The sequence below is a fragment of the Dipteris shenzhenensis genome, chromosome 14, assembly GCF_047967505.1.
Source record: "Dipteris shenzhenensis isolate YYH24624 ecotype China chromosome 14, Dip_SZ_1.0, whole genome shotgun sequence".
Lineage (NCBI taxonomy): Eukaryota > Viridiplantae > Streptophyta > Polypodiopsida > Gleicheniales > Dipteridaceae > Dipteris > Dipteris shenzhenensis.
The window spans coordinates 45,700,624-45,717,881 of record NC_141609.1 but is presented as its reverse complement, the minus strand read 5'-3'; the positions used below and the strand labels follow the sequence as shown (position 1 = coordinate 45,717,881).

The following is a 17,258-nucleotide window of genomic DNA, read 5'->3' as shown; positions in this document are numbered from 1 at the left end:
AGACCATGACTCCCTCTGAAGCATGGACAGGTCGTACGCCTGTCATTTCTCACATGTGGGTGTTTGGGTCTCTTGCGTATTTGCATGTACCCTCTCAGTTGAGGCATAAGCTTGATGATAAGGCTGTCAAATGCATCTTCATTGGCTACAGCTCACAAAGCAAAGCTAGCAAGTTGTTTCAGCCTAGCACAGGCAAGGTGATTGTCAATAGCGACGTGGTTTTTGTCGAGCATGCCCCTTCACCTTGGCTGGACTGTAAAACACAGCCTTCAGCGGAAGCCTCTAATGTGCTTAATTCTATTCCACCTTTCATAGATAAAGATGACATAGTGCAAAGCATGATGCCACATGCTTCTAGCAGCTCCAATCCTCCTCCCGTTGCTCCTGCTCAGTCTGATTTTTCACCACCAAATGGCCATGCTATTGAGCAAGCAGTTCAAGAGGAGACGGCTGTCATGAGACAGCAAAAATCAGTCCCTCGTTGGCTATTGGATACCCTCAGGGAAAGCAAGCAGGCTGAGCCTTTGCCTGCCCGCACTAGAGGTGCGCACAAACAGATGCAAGGCAATTTTTTGGCTGTAGCTTTGATTGCCACTACCTGTAATGAAGAGCCACTATGTCATGAGGATGCATTTGACAGCAGAGAATGGATGGATGCTATGAATGTTGAACTTGGTCCATTCATGCAAATGGCACTTGGGAGTTGTGTGACTTGCCTGCAGGCAAGTGTGCTATAAGCACAAAATGGGTTTACAAGGTCAAACAGAAAGCTGATGGCAGCATTGACCGCTTCAAAGCTCATCTTGTTGCAAAGGGTTATGCACAGCAACATGGCATTGATTTTGAAGAGACCTTTGCTCCCACCTCACTCATCACGACCATATTGTGCATCATTGCTCTTGCATAGGTGCATCTGTTGGACATTAAGACCGCCTTCCTTCATGGTGATTTACAGAAAGAGGTCTATGTCACTCGGCCTCCTAGCTTTGAGAAAAAAGGTTCTGAAAATCGCATTTTCTGGCTCAAAAAGGCCCTTTATGGATTGAAGCAGGCACCTCAGGCATGGTTTTTTTTGCGCAAAAAGTAGTGCTAGTTATATTGCTTGAAAACGAGAGTGGGCTGTAATCACAAAACGGATACAGCCCATGGTAACAAAATAATTACAAGCCTCTCAGGGCATAATCATCTGAGTGTGGACAAACAGCCACGGTGGGGGGGAGTAATGCCACTGAAGACTCTAAGCAGAGTGCTGGAAGAACAGCTCTTGATGGTCCCAGTCGCGAAGGAAGCGCCGTCGTTTCTCCTTCCCTGCCCGGGTCTCCCCCTGAATCTGATCCCACTGACCCTTGAGCGTGTGAATGATCGTGCTCCAGATGTCCGCTAGGGTTTGGGTAGCAGAAGAAACCTGATCTCCTAGGGTCTGCACACATCTGGAAGTCCATATATGCCAGCCTACAATACTCCCTATGATCTCCCAAACTGGGTGCCGAGTCATCACTCCTACATCTGTCTCTGTCAGATGCCAAGGGAAGCTGTCCATGTATGCCCAGGTGGCCTGCGTGATGAAGAAAACTGGATCCTGCCAGGAGAACTCACAAGCCAAGTGATGTCCCATCTCGGTGCTGCACCAGCAAACGGCTCCCCAAGTGACCGCCGGTCCTAGCTCGGGTGCAGCCCTCGCTAAGATCCCCATGACTCCCTTCCACACTGTCTGAGCATGCGAGCAGCTCCAAGACAGTGCTTCAGGGACGACTCCTCCTGAAAACACATCTGGCAGTGCCCCTCCTGCCCCATCTGCCTCAGCCATCTCCCAACTGGTAGCCCCTTGTGGACCACCATCCAAAGAAAATAAGAGATCTGCCTTGGCCGCCAACTTGCCCAAAGAGTCTTCCAAAATGTACGAAGAAAAACCAGAGATATCCCTTGGGCATACCAACTATGTGCCTGGGTGGGTAGCCTGCGCTGGAGCGCCCCAAGAGCACACCTACCGGTACGTGCACTGCATGAGAAAAAGGGGGTAGGGTTCTCTGAGGTCTCCAGTGGTGGCCACCGCCACTCCCCTGGGTCCCACTCCACCTTTGTCAAGGAGCGACCCTCCCAAATCCAGAGTCTCCAGTCCTGGTCCTGAACAATCAGGGGGTCTATATGCCACGCTTTCCCTTGCAGCCCTATGATGCGAAAGCGTTGCCAGGGAAGCTGGGGGTCGATCACGGCCTCTCTGCTCTAGAGACGGCTACCATCGACGACGGAGAAGAAGTGGATCGAGGAGTCCGAGAAAAGGCCTGCAACCACCAAAGGAATGCCGCGGGGTGTGAACTGCCCTAGCCACCTCTCATCTCCTGGGAAGAGCTGTCTCTGGTGATCACTGGAATCCTCCAACCTGCAGGAATGGCAGCATCGATCTCCGCTCGCCGAGCCTGGATCCCACGTGCCGTACCTACTACTGCTGCCAGCTCACCTGGGCCCAACTGGCTATACACGTCCCTCCAAACCTGGAGCGAGCGCGCAGGCCCACGCGCCCAGAGCGCCCATGGGATATGGGATCTCTCTCCAAGCTGGCGACCTGTATCATATGTCACCTAGCTGCTCCAGATCAGGGGCTGTCTGTCTACCTCCTCTCGGCAGCTGTGAAAATCCACTGGATAGACGGCTGCCAATCACCCCCTCTCTGGGGGATACACGCGCTGAGACCATGCTGAAGCAAGAGCTTCCACGTCTGCCCTCCTGGGGTCAGACCGCGGATGACTAACTTGCCAAGTAATGCCTGACTCTGCAGTTCTGGATCTATGATGCCAAGACCGCCCTCTGTCTGGGGGAGAATGACCGTCTGCCAGGCGACTCGAGCTTTGGTGGTGCCAGAACCATCTGAGCCAGACCACAGAAAGTTCCGCACCAGTCTCCTCAGCTGGGCTACGCACGATCTCGAGAAACACCAGCAAGAAGCCACGTACCAAGCGGTGGCTAGAAGGACCTGATTGACCATAAGGGCCCTGCCTGCCAGAGATAGCTGAGCCGTGCTCCAGAAGGCTAGCTTCCGTCGTATGGAAACTAGGACCGGTAGGAACTGCTGAGCCGGCGTGATATCCAACCCTACCTGGAATCCCACGTAACGTGTCGTCTGTCCTCTAGAGATCCAGCGAAACCCCAGGAAAATACCCACTGTGAACTGGCTCCCGGATCCGTAAGAAAACCAACTGACTTATGCCAGTTGATTTTCGTCCCAACAGCTAGGCAAAAAACCTCTAAAGACAGTCTCACTCGCTCCAGTGACTCGATATCATCCTGCACATACAGGGCCGTGTCGTCTGCATACTCGGAATCCAGAAGTTTTGCATCATCCCGAATAGGGAGGCGCATCCCTCAAAGACCAGTGGTACGGGCTCGTAGGAAGTGAGTCATGGCCTCCGCAAAAAATAGGAAGAGGTAGGGCGCAAGCAGGCAGCCCTGACGTACCGAGCGCTCGAGGGTGAATCTCTCCCCCATCCTGCCACTGATGATAACCCGGCAGGAGGCCGATCTGTAGAGGCTAGCAATACCTCTGATCCACTCGTCCGGGAAACCAAACCGAGAAAGTGTGCCCTGCAAGAAGGACCAATCTACCCTGTCGTACGCCTTCTCAAAGTCAAGGAGTATGGCAAGGTGCTGGCCACTATGCTGGGCCCACTCCGTCGCCTCTAACAATGTGAAGATGTTGTCCAAAATGCTGCGATCTTGGACAAAACCGGTCTGGGTGTCATGGATCGAGTCATGTAGCAAGGGTCGGATGCGGCTACTGATCATCTTGGCGAGGATTTTATAGGCAGTCGGGAGGAGGGTGATAGGGCGCCACTGTCTGATCTCCTGAAGCCTGTCGCAAGGCTCTCTGGCATCTGTCCGTTGGAGAAGATATGCTGGAAGGCTGCGAGCAAGGGTTGGTGGATCTGCTCCCAGAAGGTGGTGAAGAAAGCTCTAGAGAGCCCATCCTCACTTGGGCATTTCTGCCCATCAATATCGCTCACATCATCCTGCATCTCTGCCACGGTGAATGGGGTGAGAAGGGTTTCACTCATGCTAGGCTGCACGAGTGACTGCGTATACCTCCCTGCTACATTGGCGGGCACGAGGGTCTGGGGGCTCCTGCTGGAACAGGGATCTGTAGAAATCTGTCGCCAAGTCCCTGACCTCGTCCGGATCTGTCCTGACACTACCATCCTGCGCTCTAAGAGATCGGAGTTGTTCCCCTGTTGACCTCTGGCCATTAGTCCTGAAGAACTCTCTGCACATCCTCTCGCCTTTCCTAGCCCAAAAGGACTTGGAAGCATGAAATGAGAACTCTGAGCATCGCTGGGTGATCTCCTCTAACATGACTCGGGCTCTAACCTCCTGTCGTCTGAGCTCCTCAGAGCCTGGAGAAGACTGCTACATCCGCTATATCGAGGCAAGGTCTCGTCTGAGACCACTCTTCTTCGCCCACCACTGCTGCCTGACCAGAGTCGCCTCCTACTGACATATGAGACTAGACTCGGCAAGAACCTGAGCTGAGCTGCCATATCCCCTATGGGGTCCCAATCCTGCTCCCACAGGTCTACTATCTTGCTGCAAACCGCTGCTCTGGAGTAGATGGAGTATGCGATCCGGCACGAGCGGGGAGGTAAGGAATGAGAGGCTGAGTCCAGGACTAGGATGACTGGGGCATGGTCAAAGAGGGTTGTCCCTGGAACCACCCCTGACTCTCCACCTCTGCCTATCGCCCAATCACTGACATAGAAACGGTCCAACTGCTCCAAAAGTCTGCCTCCCTCCCTCCTGTAACCCCAAGAGAAGTCCAGGCTCCCTGTCTATCTGCAGAAGGAAGGCTCCCTCCAACTGTCCCATCCTCCCACAGCGAACACGAAGGAGTCCCATTCCGCCTGCTCCGCCTGAGCTATACCAAGGAACTCTGGGCCCCGTCCCTGCTGATCCTCTAAAGTCTCAAGGTTATTGAAATCCCCTCCTACAATCCAAGAATCCATCTCTGGCAACAAGTCTGTCAAAGAGCTCCAAAAAGCGGCTCTCCATCTAAGGTCGGTCGGGGCATAGATATTGAGGATGCCAATGCGGGATCCCTCAATATTCAAGCCCACCCAAAGCGCTCGTCCTGGGATCAAGGTGCCCAAACCACACACATGCTGAACTAGAGAAGCGTCGATGGAGGTACAGACACCCCCGCTCCTCCCCTGTTCGCCAATCGAAGATTCCCAGTAGGTGTGGGAGCGTCCTGTGAGGACCTTCCCACATTTACTGGTCTGAGAAGCCGAAAGCTTGTGTTCCTGTAATAGGAGCACATCTACCCTTCCCACCAAAGCTGGCTAGAGCTCCTGTCTGAGCACCATCTTCCTGGGGGCACGGGTTCCTCATGAGTGGAACCCGTTGACGTTCCAAGAGATAATGCGTATACTCATGAAGAGGAGAGATGGGCCACAAACAGTTGTCTGCTTGCGGTCGATGTCGAGGTGGTCGGAGGATGTCCAGTGTGCAGACGAAGGCGCTTTTGTGAAGGTTTCGAAGGAGAGGCCAGATCATCGGACCCATCCTCTAAAACCTTTAGCAGAGGGGAAAGGCCCTTCGTCCCATGGTGGTAAGCTCTCTCTAACCAACTCCAAGCCTCCGCCAGGGAAATACTGTAGAAGCCCGCTACCTCTGAGATCCTCTAAGGGCGGAGCCCTTCCGCGTAGATCCACTCCAGAGGCGGTCGAATGATGACCAAAAGGCGGAAGCGTTTGGCGCTGTGGCGCCATCTCAGACGAACATCACCCTCCTTCCACTGCTGCTGAAGAAGCTCCGTTGCTCTGCTACCAATCCAGTCCTGCACCTGCTCTTGGGACTGATCACGAATCGTCTCCAAACATTTTCATTCGTCCATTGCTCATTCCCGTCACTGGTGATAGTGAAGGACTAGCTAGGACCATCATGAGGGGCAGATCGGACACCTTACCCTCCGCCCCCTTTCGGAGGAAGAAGATGCTGATGTCTAGGCATGCAGGGAAGGAGCCAATACCAGCTGCATCCAAGTAATCCCAAGGTCCTGCTCGGTAAAACTCCAACGGTAGAGCTCTAGGAGCTGCCCTTGGGTGGGGGGACAAAGATGAGGAGTCAGAACCAGAAAGAGGGATGCTGGCTGTCGAAGGAGCTGGAGTGGTGCTGGCTGTCTGCGGGGAAGGACCTCTCGACCAGGGGGGATAGGCGCGGAGGAGGTCTGTGCTGGCTTCAGGGCCACAGGCGGCGTAGGCGGATGCGCGGGAACATGCTCGAGGGAGAGGGGGGGGCTGAAACCAAAGGTGCCGAGGGGGGTCTCGGAGGGGGGGGGGGATAGAGAAACCGAGGAGGGGGGAGGAGGGGGGGGGCGGGGTGAAGGATGAGGGGGAGGCCGGCTGACCTTCTCCTTCCCTTTCTCCTTCCCCTTACCGGGGCTGCTGCTGACTGGTGACCACAGGGGTCTCTTACTGGAGAGAGGGGGGCTTTTTTGTTATTGTTTTGTTTCCTTTTCGTTTCCTTTTGACCTCAGTCCAGCCTTCCCCTTCGGGAGGGGGTGTCGATGCCTGGCAGGAGGGATCTTGAGTTGCCTTGATAGGGGCCATCTGAGGTTCTGTCCTTGTGAAGTGAGGGCAAGAGCGCGCTTGGTGCCCGAAGCCGTGGCATCTCAGACACTGACCTGGGCGACCAGTGACCATAATGCGCTACGTCACCACACCTGTGTCCGTCTCAATCTCGAACTCCGAGGGGATACTCTGCAGATCTAGGACTGCCACTTTGACACGTGGCACCCCTTGGACTGCCGCCGCATCAACGAAGGTGTCCTGCATGGGCCAGCCAAAGTGCGCCCCCAAGTCCTTGATGATCAGGCGAAGCTCTATTGCGAGGCCTGGGAAGATGAGGGTAACTGGATGGCGGGGAGGAAGCGGGCATCGAAATCCGCTACACTGAAACCCCTATACCATGGGACCATAAGGATGATCTTCCCACCCACAGAGGTAGGGGACCGTCTGACCATATCGCTCGCAGCCTGTGCTGAGGAGAGCTTGAGCCAGAAGATACCACGTCCCATGAGTGCGACCTCCTCAATGTGGCTGTCCTCAAGGTAAAGGGTGGACTGCAACCAGTCCCTGATGTCTGCTCGTGAAGGGGCGTAGCCAATGACACTCCCATAAACGGACATCTGAGAAAAGTCAGTGGCGGCCTACTTCACCAAGGAGACCTAATGCTCTGTCAGTGTTATGCGGTAGGCTGAATGAGGGGGGGGGTCCATCTGGGCCACCGGTTCCGGACTTACGGCCGCCATACCGCACCGACAAACTGCGAAAGCTCCAAAAGGCGGCGGGGGAAAGGAAGTCGCAGAGGCGAGGGAGGGAGGAATGGGGCGGAGGCGGGGGAGGAAAGAGGGAGGGATGGAGATGTACGAGGAGGCGGGGGGAGGAGAGGTGGTAGAGTGGGGAGAGAATGGCGAGGGAGGGGAGGAAAGGAGGAGGAAGGGGGGGGTGGCAGCGGGGCACAAGACGGGGAAGGGGAGGGAGGAGGGCGAGGGTGTGGCAGCGCGACGCGAGGGGGGGCGGGGAAGCAAGGAGGAGAGGAGGGAGGGGAAGGGGGGGGGGGGGGTGGCGGCGTGGCGCAAGGGTGGGAAAGGGGGGAGGAAAGGGGCGGGGGCAATGCGAGGGGGGGGAGGCGAGGAAGGGTGGAGGGGCGGAGAAGGAAGGAGAGGGGGGGGGGGGGGCGGGGGCGGATGGCGGGCGGAGGAGGAGAGGCGCAGCGGCTGCGGGCGGAGAAGCAGCAGAGAGGGAGGAGGGGAAGGGGGGAGGGGGCCGCGCAGCGCGAGGGAGGTAGACGGGAGCGGGGAGGGGTGGGAGCATTCGCAGGAGCTCGCTTGATACTTTCTGCAGGTACTTTCTACCTCGGGCATGGTTTGCCAAGATACATGCATATTTGACAGCCCGTGGCTTTCAGAATAGCCATACAGAAGCAACTTTTTATGTCTAAAAGAGTGCTGCAGAATTTTTAATTCTAATTCTTTATGTGGATGACATGCTTGTCACTGGACCAGCTATGGGAAAAATTGCAGATTTCAAGGCTGATTTGCAGAAATCATTTGCAATGACAAGCATGGGCTCATTGCACTATTACTTGGGCATCCAGTTTGCATATGTTGAGGAGTGTATAATGATGAGTTAGTCCAAGTACATTGGAGAGATCTTACACTGCTTTCAGTTTGAGGATTGCAAGCCATTTTCTACACCATTGGAGCCTGGCTTCTGTTTCCCCTTTGAAGATGGGAGTGCCGCATTTGATGCTGTCCTTTTCAGCAGGCTGTGGGCTGCCTCATTTATTTATGTCATACTCGCCCTAATCTTCAAAATGCCATCTCCCAATTGAGCCGATACATTCACAAGCCCAGCAAGTGTACTCTATTGAGTACATAATTGGAACACATGATGGCATCCAACCAAAATTTGTTCGGCAAAGACTTGCCCTTCAACATCCATCTGCCCATCTCCATCTCTATACGATTTTTCCTCTCTGCAAGCCCATTCTTCTGTGGAGTATATGGCACTGCGCACTAATGAATGTTCAATGATACCTTGGGCTGCTAAAAATTCAGAAACTCACGGGATATGTACCCACCCCCCCTGTCAGTGCGGAGAATCAAGAGTTTATTCCCGCTTTCATTTTCAGCCATGGCAAGAAAATGTCTAAAACATGAGAAGACATCTGATTTGTCTCTCATGCAATAAATCCGCATGAACCTGGTGAAGTCATCCACGAATGTGAAAAACTATAAGTAGCCCCAAGTGATGCTGCCAGCATCGGCCCGCATACATCAATATGTACAAGAGTTGCGCCAACAGCCCCATCCTTTGGAAATGAGAACCTGTGCATTTTTTCCAATAAGCAACCCTCACAAACATGTTTAGCAGGTACATGCATGGGTGGGAGTGCAACCACCATATCCTTTGAGTGCATTTTCATCAGACTCTTGTAATTGAGATGCCCCAATCTCTCATGCCACAAGTGAGAATCTGAAATTACAGATTCTGATACCAGGGCTGCCTCAATAGCTGGCTGTTTTTCATAAACATCAAGGTGATACAGCCCACTGGAAAGTGACCCAATAAGTATAATATAGTCATCGTACCGGTTGTCATACACGGCACAACAATAACCGTCAAAAAGAACTCAAAAGCCATTCGAGGAGATGGCTGAGATAGAAATAAGGTTCTTTTTTATAGCTGGCACACTTAACACCTCAAGAAGTGTAATTGTATCCCCTGATACCAAGGTGACCTCAACCTGGCCAATCCCTTTCACGGGATACGATGCATTGTTGGCACATATCATTGTACCATCATTTGGAGCAGCCCCCAAAGACTGAAAGAGAGATCTGCAGGAAGTAATGTGTGAACCACCACTGTCAAAGTACCAATCTAACCCAGAATCTGAGACAGACAAAACTGTAGCATGCTTCTCTGGATGGTAATGAAATGTCACAACAAATGCCCACTCATCATGAGCAATGTTTGCTGCTCATGAGCATGCTCAGGGGCAGTAGAGGCATTTTGTGACAGAAAAACCTGTTTGCTTTTTTTTTTCTCTGAAGCTATGCGCTTGCGACATTCAGAGATGTCATGAACTGGCTTCCCGCAATAATTACAGCACTTGCTGTTTTTCCTCTTCCGATCTGACGGGGCAAAATTTGATGAAGGTCCAGAAGTCTTGGGATTGCTCAAATTCTTGCCCCCTTTGCCCTTGCCTCTATGGTCTGTAGCAAAGGGCCTGATCTGCATGAATGGATGCAGCTTGATTGGTGTGGCTCTGCTCCTCTTGCAAGAGAAGGGAAACAAGCTGACTAAAGCTATAGTGGTTGGGGTTACCCATGGCCACTAGCCTCAGTGTCGTAGCGAATCACTGGTAAAAGTCAAGGATCCCATCAAGGGGGTCGTAGACACTACCTACAAATCTGGCACATTCTCAACAACATTGATGAGCTGCTCTCTCAAATCCTTAATTTTGGTGAGATGGGCATCCATGCTATCCCCTTCCTTCATCTTAACAATATCCAGTTGCCTACGTAAATAGGCAGCCCGGGCCTCGTTGTTGCGAATCTAATAAAGATTGGCCAAAGTATCCCATGCATCCTTGGCTATCTTGGAACTCATTGCATGTGCCTATGCAGCTCTCTGATCCCAACAAATCTATTTGGGTCTTGGAAGGTCTGCGGCAGGCAATGCGGGAGTAGGGTAGATGAACCAGTACTGGCAGAAGTGGCTGCACGATGGCAGCAGGTGCCTGTGATGAAGAGATAGTTCTAGTCTCTGATCCATTGACAATACCCCAAAAATTGTGGGATACCAACAACAGGTAGCGCACCAAGTATGACCACATGGGATAGTTGGTACCATCAAGCTTGTCTTCATGGGCAAGCATTCCAAGAGATTGATGGTGAGCCATTGCAAATAAAAACATCCAAAGAAGAAGAGTGCCCAGCAAATGTCAAAGCCTTAAGGCTATCAATGCAAAGAGCTGGCTTCTCGAACTATCTGACTGCTAGCTATTAAGCCTTAAGGCTATCAATGCAAAGAGCTGGCTTCTCAAAGTATCTGATTGCTAGCTGCAAATGTCAGGTAAAAATTGACAGCAATCTCTGCAAACGTGGATGCCAACAGTGGCTGCCCATGCACTAAGCAAAATGCACAATCTGTCCCAATAAATGACCTGGGAAAAATAGTCCAATCAAAGGCCCCCGTGTAAAGCGTTGTCCTGCAAATGACCAGCCAAGAACAAAGCTGCAAATCTGTCCAAATGGTGGCCCAAATGCAAATAGAACCCAAATTTGACCGTGCCAAGCAAGTATCAATGCAAATTCCAGAAAATCTGACAATAGCCACAAATTCTAAGAGGGCAAATATGCCAAAAGGAGGGCAGATATGTAAAAGCCCAAAATTTTGCTGAAATTTCACAATTGTGACAAAATGTCCGGCAATGTGACCGCAATGTCTTGCAAATGCCAATGCAATGTCTACCAAAATGCCAAAAACTACCGATCTAACTACTAGAAATAGCAAATGTCAAATTCTCTCGTGCTCGAATGTCTGCCAAACACAGCTCCAATGCAAATCTGAAGCAAAAATCAAAAGCCCCAAATCTCAAAAACACCTGGAACAAAGACCGGGTGGCGCAGGAGCAGATGTCCCTAACAGAGAACAGGTTCCAGGCAGGTAGATGGAGTGCGGATGGTCCATACGGCTGTACAGCAAGACGCAAGGGCACGGAAGTCCGACAAAATGCAAGGTGCGGGCATTGAGGCGACTATAAGGACCAGTACGGTTGTCTGTACGGCGAGATGTGGCGTCACTGGCACAGTAGTTGGTACGAGAGCCCGAAGCTGTTGGAGCAAGTCGACGAATATGTATTTTGCTGAAACACTCTTACCCCAGACTAATGCTTGAAGCATACAAATAGAAGCCACTCCCACACAAACTTCATCGTGCATCAGGTCGGCTCCCGTCTTCACCCATCATGTTCGATTCCTTGGCAAGAGGGTGAGCTGAGCTGAAAGCACAGGGGTAGACAGTTAGGAGCAAGAGAACCTGCTCTGATACGACTATTGGGATACGACTATTGGGTGCGGGAAGCAATGGAATGGGAGTCGAGTGTAAGGGAGCAAACAACAAGCTAAAGTAAACGTTAGTACTTGCAAAATGGACAATGAGAAAGTACAAAGGGGTGGCCTATATGGCCCCTCGGTCAACCATATGGTTGACCAATAAAGTCGACTCTATGAGTTTACCTGACCTACAAGGCACATGGCTAAGTGCTAACAAATGCTAGTAATTATTCTAAACTTTTGGACCAATAGAAAACTTGTACTTGAACTAATTTGCATCTTTAGTTGTAGCTTGTTGCTTCTAGTTTACCTTTAAATTTCACATTGTTGATTGGATCCAATTAAATTTAATCTTGATTGTGGACATCAAGTTTCAACATACTCTTCTTATGACGTATGGAGAAAAGGTATCCGTGATGAATAGGATAAGGATGAGCATGACCACAATCAAAATTAATACACAAGGACCTTGATGGAAAGACACATTTTCAATGGAGGATGTGAAGTGGAAGCATGAGTATGATGAGGAGGATAACCTCCTTACTTATTGGGTTTGGCTCCTCTTTTTCTCCTTCTCCTCCTCCTTCTTCGCCTTTCCTTCTCCTCCTCCTCCTCTATCTCCTTCCCTCGTTCTCCTCCTCCTCATGCTTGTTTTTCTTTTCTTGCCTCTCTCATCATCCTCCTCCTCCTTCTGAACTTTTCCTCCTCCTTCGACTGCTGCTCCTCCTTTTCCTCCTCGTTTCTCCTTCTTCTGCTCTTGCTTCTAATCTTGCTATTTTGAGTGAATCCTCAATTCTGAAGTCACTAGTACTCAATGTGATCTTTTCTTATCATTAGTACCCAATGTGATCTTTTCTTTCATCCTCCTCTTGCTTATGGTGCCCCTTCTTCCTTTCTTCTTCTTCTTCTTCTTCTGTTGAGCTGCTTCTGATGCCTCTACTCCTGCTCCTGCTCCTACTCCTCCTCCAATGATGACGATGAAGATCAGCTAGCTGCTCTCGTAGGTACTAGGATATGACTCTGAGACTTGTTGATTGACTTTGGAGTTTTCCATTTCAGGAGTTCTCAAGAGTCTGTGATCAATTGCAAAATTCGTCATTTTGAGTTAGCATTATGTGATCACTGACATGTATAATGGCGTAGAGTCGCTATGAGTTTTAACTAATTCACTACTGATGTGGCAGTCACATGGATGTTTATATCTGATTTATTATGTAACATTTGCAGATTTCCATGTTGTTTGAAGTATTACTTAAAATCCTAAACGAATAATGGAAAACAAACACAATGTACTCTTAAGGACATTGCCCCTAAGGGACTTCATTCAAATGACTCATGAGGCAATTGAGGAGTCCCTTTATGGGCGCGTCCCTCAATGATACTAACAAACTTTCTTCAGGCATTTATTTTATAAGAGATCAAGGGAAAGTTGATGTAACACTGTACAACTTAAAGTGGCATCAGAGCCACTCTAATCGCTTCTAAGGAATGCCTACCAAACTGAAAAATCCTTGACTGCATCATAATGATCTACAAGACTAAAACCCAATGCCTTCATTGAATACAGTAGGGACAAGCACTATGACATTCCCACCTATGTCATCAGCACCATTCCTGGGCGGCATAATGCTTCTTTTAACAGATTTGATGATGTCACTTGACAAAATGGAAGCCCGTACACATACTCATGAGCTCTTATGTGTAACATGAAATAACATGGAAATAAACATGAAAGGATATAACAATCTCAGAAGGTAATGGTATACAAACATTGGCTCCATTGCTGTAGGTTTTACCCTGTCAACAGGGTCACAAAGCCGCAAATCGAGAGGTCCTGGAACCAATTTCCTTTTCAGAAGTCTATTTCTGTACTCCCTGTTTGCATACCAATACCCAATAGAGAATAAAGTTTAACAAGAACATATAATCAGGCCGTATATTAGAAATTAATCTATATATATATAGCAAGAGCCAAAAAATGCAATAACATTATTGTATTGGGTCCTACTAAAGTGCCACTCACAAATTCTGATCTTAAAAAGCAAATTATTTCACAAGCGTGAAACAAAATCTTTACTGCAAAGAGATAACAGCATAAGACATGGTCCCTAAACTTGCCAACTGTTACATCGATATGCATATATCCACACTCCAACATCCTTATTTTATTTCTTTGTTTCAATAAATATCTGTGATAGGCTGCTTGCCATTGTGGACGTCTCTTATGACATATTCAATTTCAGCATACTATGGCTCAGTCGAAACATGCAAAAATAGGACATTTTTCAAATCTACGGTATTGCACACATAGATAAGGAAAGAGAGCATAGAATTCTATGTGACAGTACTAATGGCATCACAAAATGTCTCTAAATCTGGGGCAAGATAACTTTTTTCATCATTCTGGCTCACTAGAAATGGCCAAGACTCCTAATCAATAGCCTCTTTGTGTGGCTGCTTTGAGATAGTTGTACACTCTCATCTTCACGTAGTGTGATACTTCACATTATGTGCTTTACCCAATAAGTACATCTGATATACACTTACACTGGTATCCTTGCATCTGTCACATAGCTTTCCTTCAGATCCTCAGATGTGATTATCTGGCAAGAAAAGCACATCTAGTACAATCAAGATCTTACTCTAAAATGTCATCAGAATGCCCTTTGTTGAAATAAAACTTTAACTAGTTTCTTATCCATTTAAAGTTGCACAGAGAGACCTGTTCTGGATCCGGTGCTTTTGGCATAGGTTCTTGATGCTCAAAACCTGCCTCAGCCCTCTGCAACATATAAGGGAATATATGAGAACAGAAATTTGTGAAGTAAACGCTCAGAATCTGAAATTTCTTTATAAAACTCCAAAATGCAGTAGGAAATTATGTAAATATCTTCCTCCATCTTCCTCGCACCTCTACTAAAGCAGACACCATGTGCAGGACTTTGGAGAGTACTAAATTCCCCCACCTTTTTAGGGGGAAAGGACAAGACAAGTGGTGCCCCAATTAATGAAGGGCCCACTTGAGCTAAAAGAATTAAAGGCACCCTACTCTATGGAGAAAAGCACCTGCTTTTGGGGAAAGCCCAAGATTTGGAGAAAGCTCAACCTTTTAGAGAAAAGCACCTATTATAGGCAAGAAAAGCAGGCTCAGCTTTTAGAAAGTGCATGCTTTCTAGTTGGTTGGCCTAGTCTACAAAATAAGGGGATCTAGGCTCCCAGTTGTACGGAGACTCTGCTCACACATGGGCCACCTTGTACAAAGAAGTTTCTATTGCAATAAAGACCTTCAGGGGGGTCAGGACTTATTTCTATTGCAAAGAAGGGGATCTAGGCAAAGAAGTTTCTATTGCAAATAAGGGGATCTAGGCTCCCAGTTGTACGGAGAGACTCCGCTCCCACATGGGCCGCCTTGTACAAAGAAGTTTCTATTGCAATAAAGACCTTCAAGGGGGTCAGCCCTTATTTCTGGACCCTGTGGGTTATGGGCCCACCACGCTTCCACTGCACCACTCTGAGAACAAGACCCCAGGGTTGTTGATGCCACTTCCAATGCTTCAGTTCCATGTGATTTCATCTCTGATCTACCAAGATCAAAGAATGGAAATGACGCGATTTGGACTATTATTGACAGGTTTAGCAAGCAAGCTCGCTTCATTCCTGTCAAGAAGACCATCAAAGCGGACCACATGGCAAAGTTATGTACGGCACAGAATTCCATGCACCATGGGCTGCCCAAGTCAATAGTAAGTGACCAAGACCCAGCTTGTTTTGGAGAGCTTTATTTGATAACTTGGGAACGAAGTTAGATTTTTCTTCTTCTTTTCACCCCCAGACAGATGGTCAAAGTGAGATTGCAAATTCCACAGTGCTAAATCTTATAAAGTGCAATGTATCCGAGCAACAAGCTGAGTGGGAAAAGTATCTTCCTTTAGTGGAGTTTGCATATAACACCATCACTCACAATTCCACAAGAAAAGCCCCTTATTAAGTGATCTACGGAAAGGTGATTTTGCCACCTATTCTTAGGACAAAGGATGAGATTTGTGCAGCCGATCAGTACGTTTGAGCCCTTGAGATAGCTTTTTCTCAAGTATGGATAGCCATCCAAAGATCTCAAGAAAAGCATAAAAGAGCAGCAGATAAGCATAGAAGGGACCTAAATATTCAAGAAGGAAGTGGGTCCAGCCCCTTATGCCCCTAGTGCCATCTCATCAACCCTAGGGCTAGCCCTTTGCCCTTATCCGAATTGTGTGAAGGCCCCTGTGTAGAGTCCTCAAAGGCGTCGTTCAAGCCCTTTGTGGTTTTCCTAATAGGCAATCTGCCTCTGCAAGACGGCGACACTTTTTTTCCTTTTTTCTTTTTTTCTCTTTTTTCCTTTTTCTCCCTTTCCATACTCCTTTCTTTTCCCTTTTCCACTCCTTTTCTTGCTGGCAAGCAGGGTTTGTCTAACAAAGGAACAATGAGCCAGAAGGTGACTTTTTGGTCTAGCCATAGGGACTTGCATGGCAGCACCCTCGACACCCTCCACCATCCAGATTTCCCTTCTCGTGGGAACAAACAACATGTGCGAAAAACATCTTCCTTTGGGATTGATCAATGATAACATAGGCACATGAATGGAATTCAAAATTCTCCTATTACTTAGCCAAAATGGCAATCGAATACAAATGGCTCGCAACCACACACTACAAACATGGGTGACCTTGGTAGTAGGAATGAACCCAACTCCTAGAACTCTAGAACCTCATACACAGGACCTTCCTACTATCATCTAACACTTGCAATGGGTACAACCCACCACACTTACAATGGTTTGCACCTCCATGTCAGAAGGCGTAGGTGCCATTACATCATATCAATCTTATCTTTCATCTTTTGTTTTCGTAGATCCTTTGTACATCATCATCGGTCTCTTCTTAGTCCGATCGGTTGACTCTTCTTTGGGTTCCATCTTTTTCTCTTCCTCTAATGTTGTTGATACAGGTGCATCACCTTGCTTTGCCGTCTTGCCTTATCATGTGCATCACGTCGCTTATCGAACATTTGGTACACAATGTATTATATCCTTGATTAGAGCTTAGTATGTTTGCTTTGCCTTTCGATCGCACTTCGATCACACAGCACTCACCTTTGGACTTAGTTGAATCCGGAGGTGAGAGGGAGAAGCTTCCTAGTAGCTTTTCACAGAAGCAAAGGCTTCATCCCCATCCTATATAGCACACTGACACAATGTGCCCTATCAACATGCATCAACCACGTGCAATAGATGCAATGCCTGCATTTGATTGGAAGCTATAAAGAGAGAGACATGGTGAGTGCATCCCTATGTGATACATGGCAAGGCCACATGAAATACACCACTTGGTTCTTGCCATGTGGCACTCATCCCCTTCATCAATGAAAGATGTATGTGGGGGCTTGCCACATTATGTGACTCTTTAAAAATCTCTAACCCTATCCATGACATAAGATCATGGATGTCCTAACCTAGGACCAAGGTCTACCTACCACTCTTTTCGGCCTTTACTTAATCCTAACCTAGTATTATCCCAAGGGTAATTTAATAAAAAACTCCACAGGTCCTCAATTTTCCGCACCCCACCTTTATGAAAACTAGTTTAGGCTTCACACACATCACATCTCTTGC

The 17,258-nt window shown here is 48.8% G+C and overlaps 1 protein-coding gene and 1 pseudogene across 1 annotated transcript in view; both read right to left on the bottom strand.

Moving 5' to 3' along the window:
- Window positions 1–17,258, bottom strand: part of LOC147894710 (acyl-CoA thioesterase II) — a 143,881-nt gene that overhangs the window by 49,145 nt on the left and 77,478 nt on the right. Inside the window, exons 10-12 of the mRNA XM_087384911.1 lie at window positions 14,334–14,393; window positions 14,159–14,214; window positions 13,382–13,486 (exon numbers count right to left, since the gene is read on the bottom strand). Of these exons, the coding sequence (XP_087241037.1) occupies window positions 13,382–13,486; window positions 14,159–14,214; window positions 14,334–14,393 (221 nt within the window). The remainder of the gene's footprint in view (window positions 1–13,381; window positions 13,487–14,158; window positions 14,215–14,333; window positions 14,394–17,258) is intronic.
- Window positions 4,338–4,991, bottom strand: LOC147894711 (uncharacterized; annotated as a pseudogene).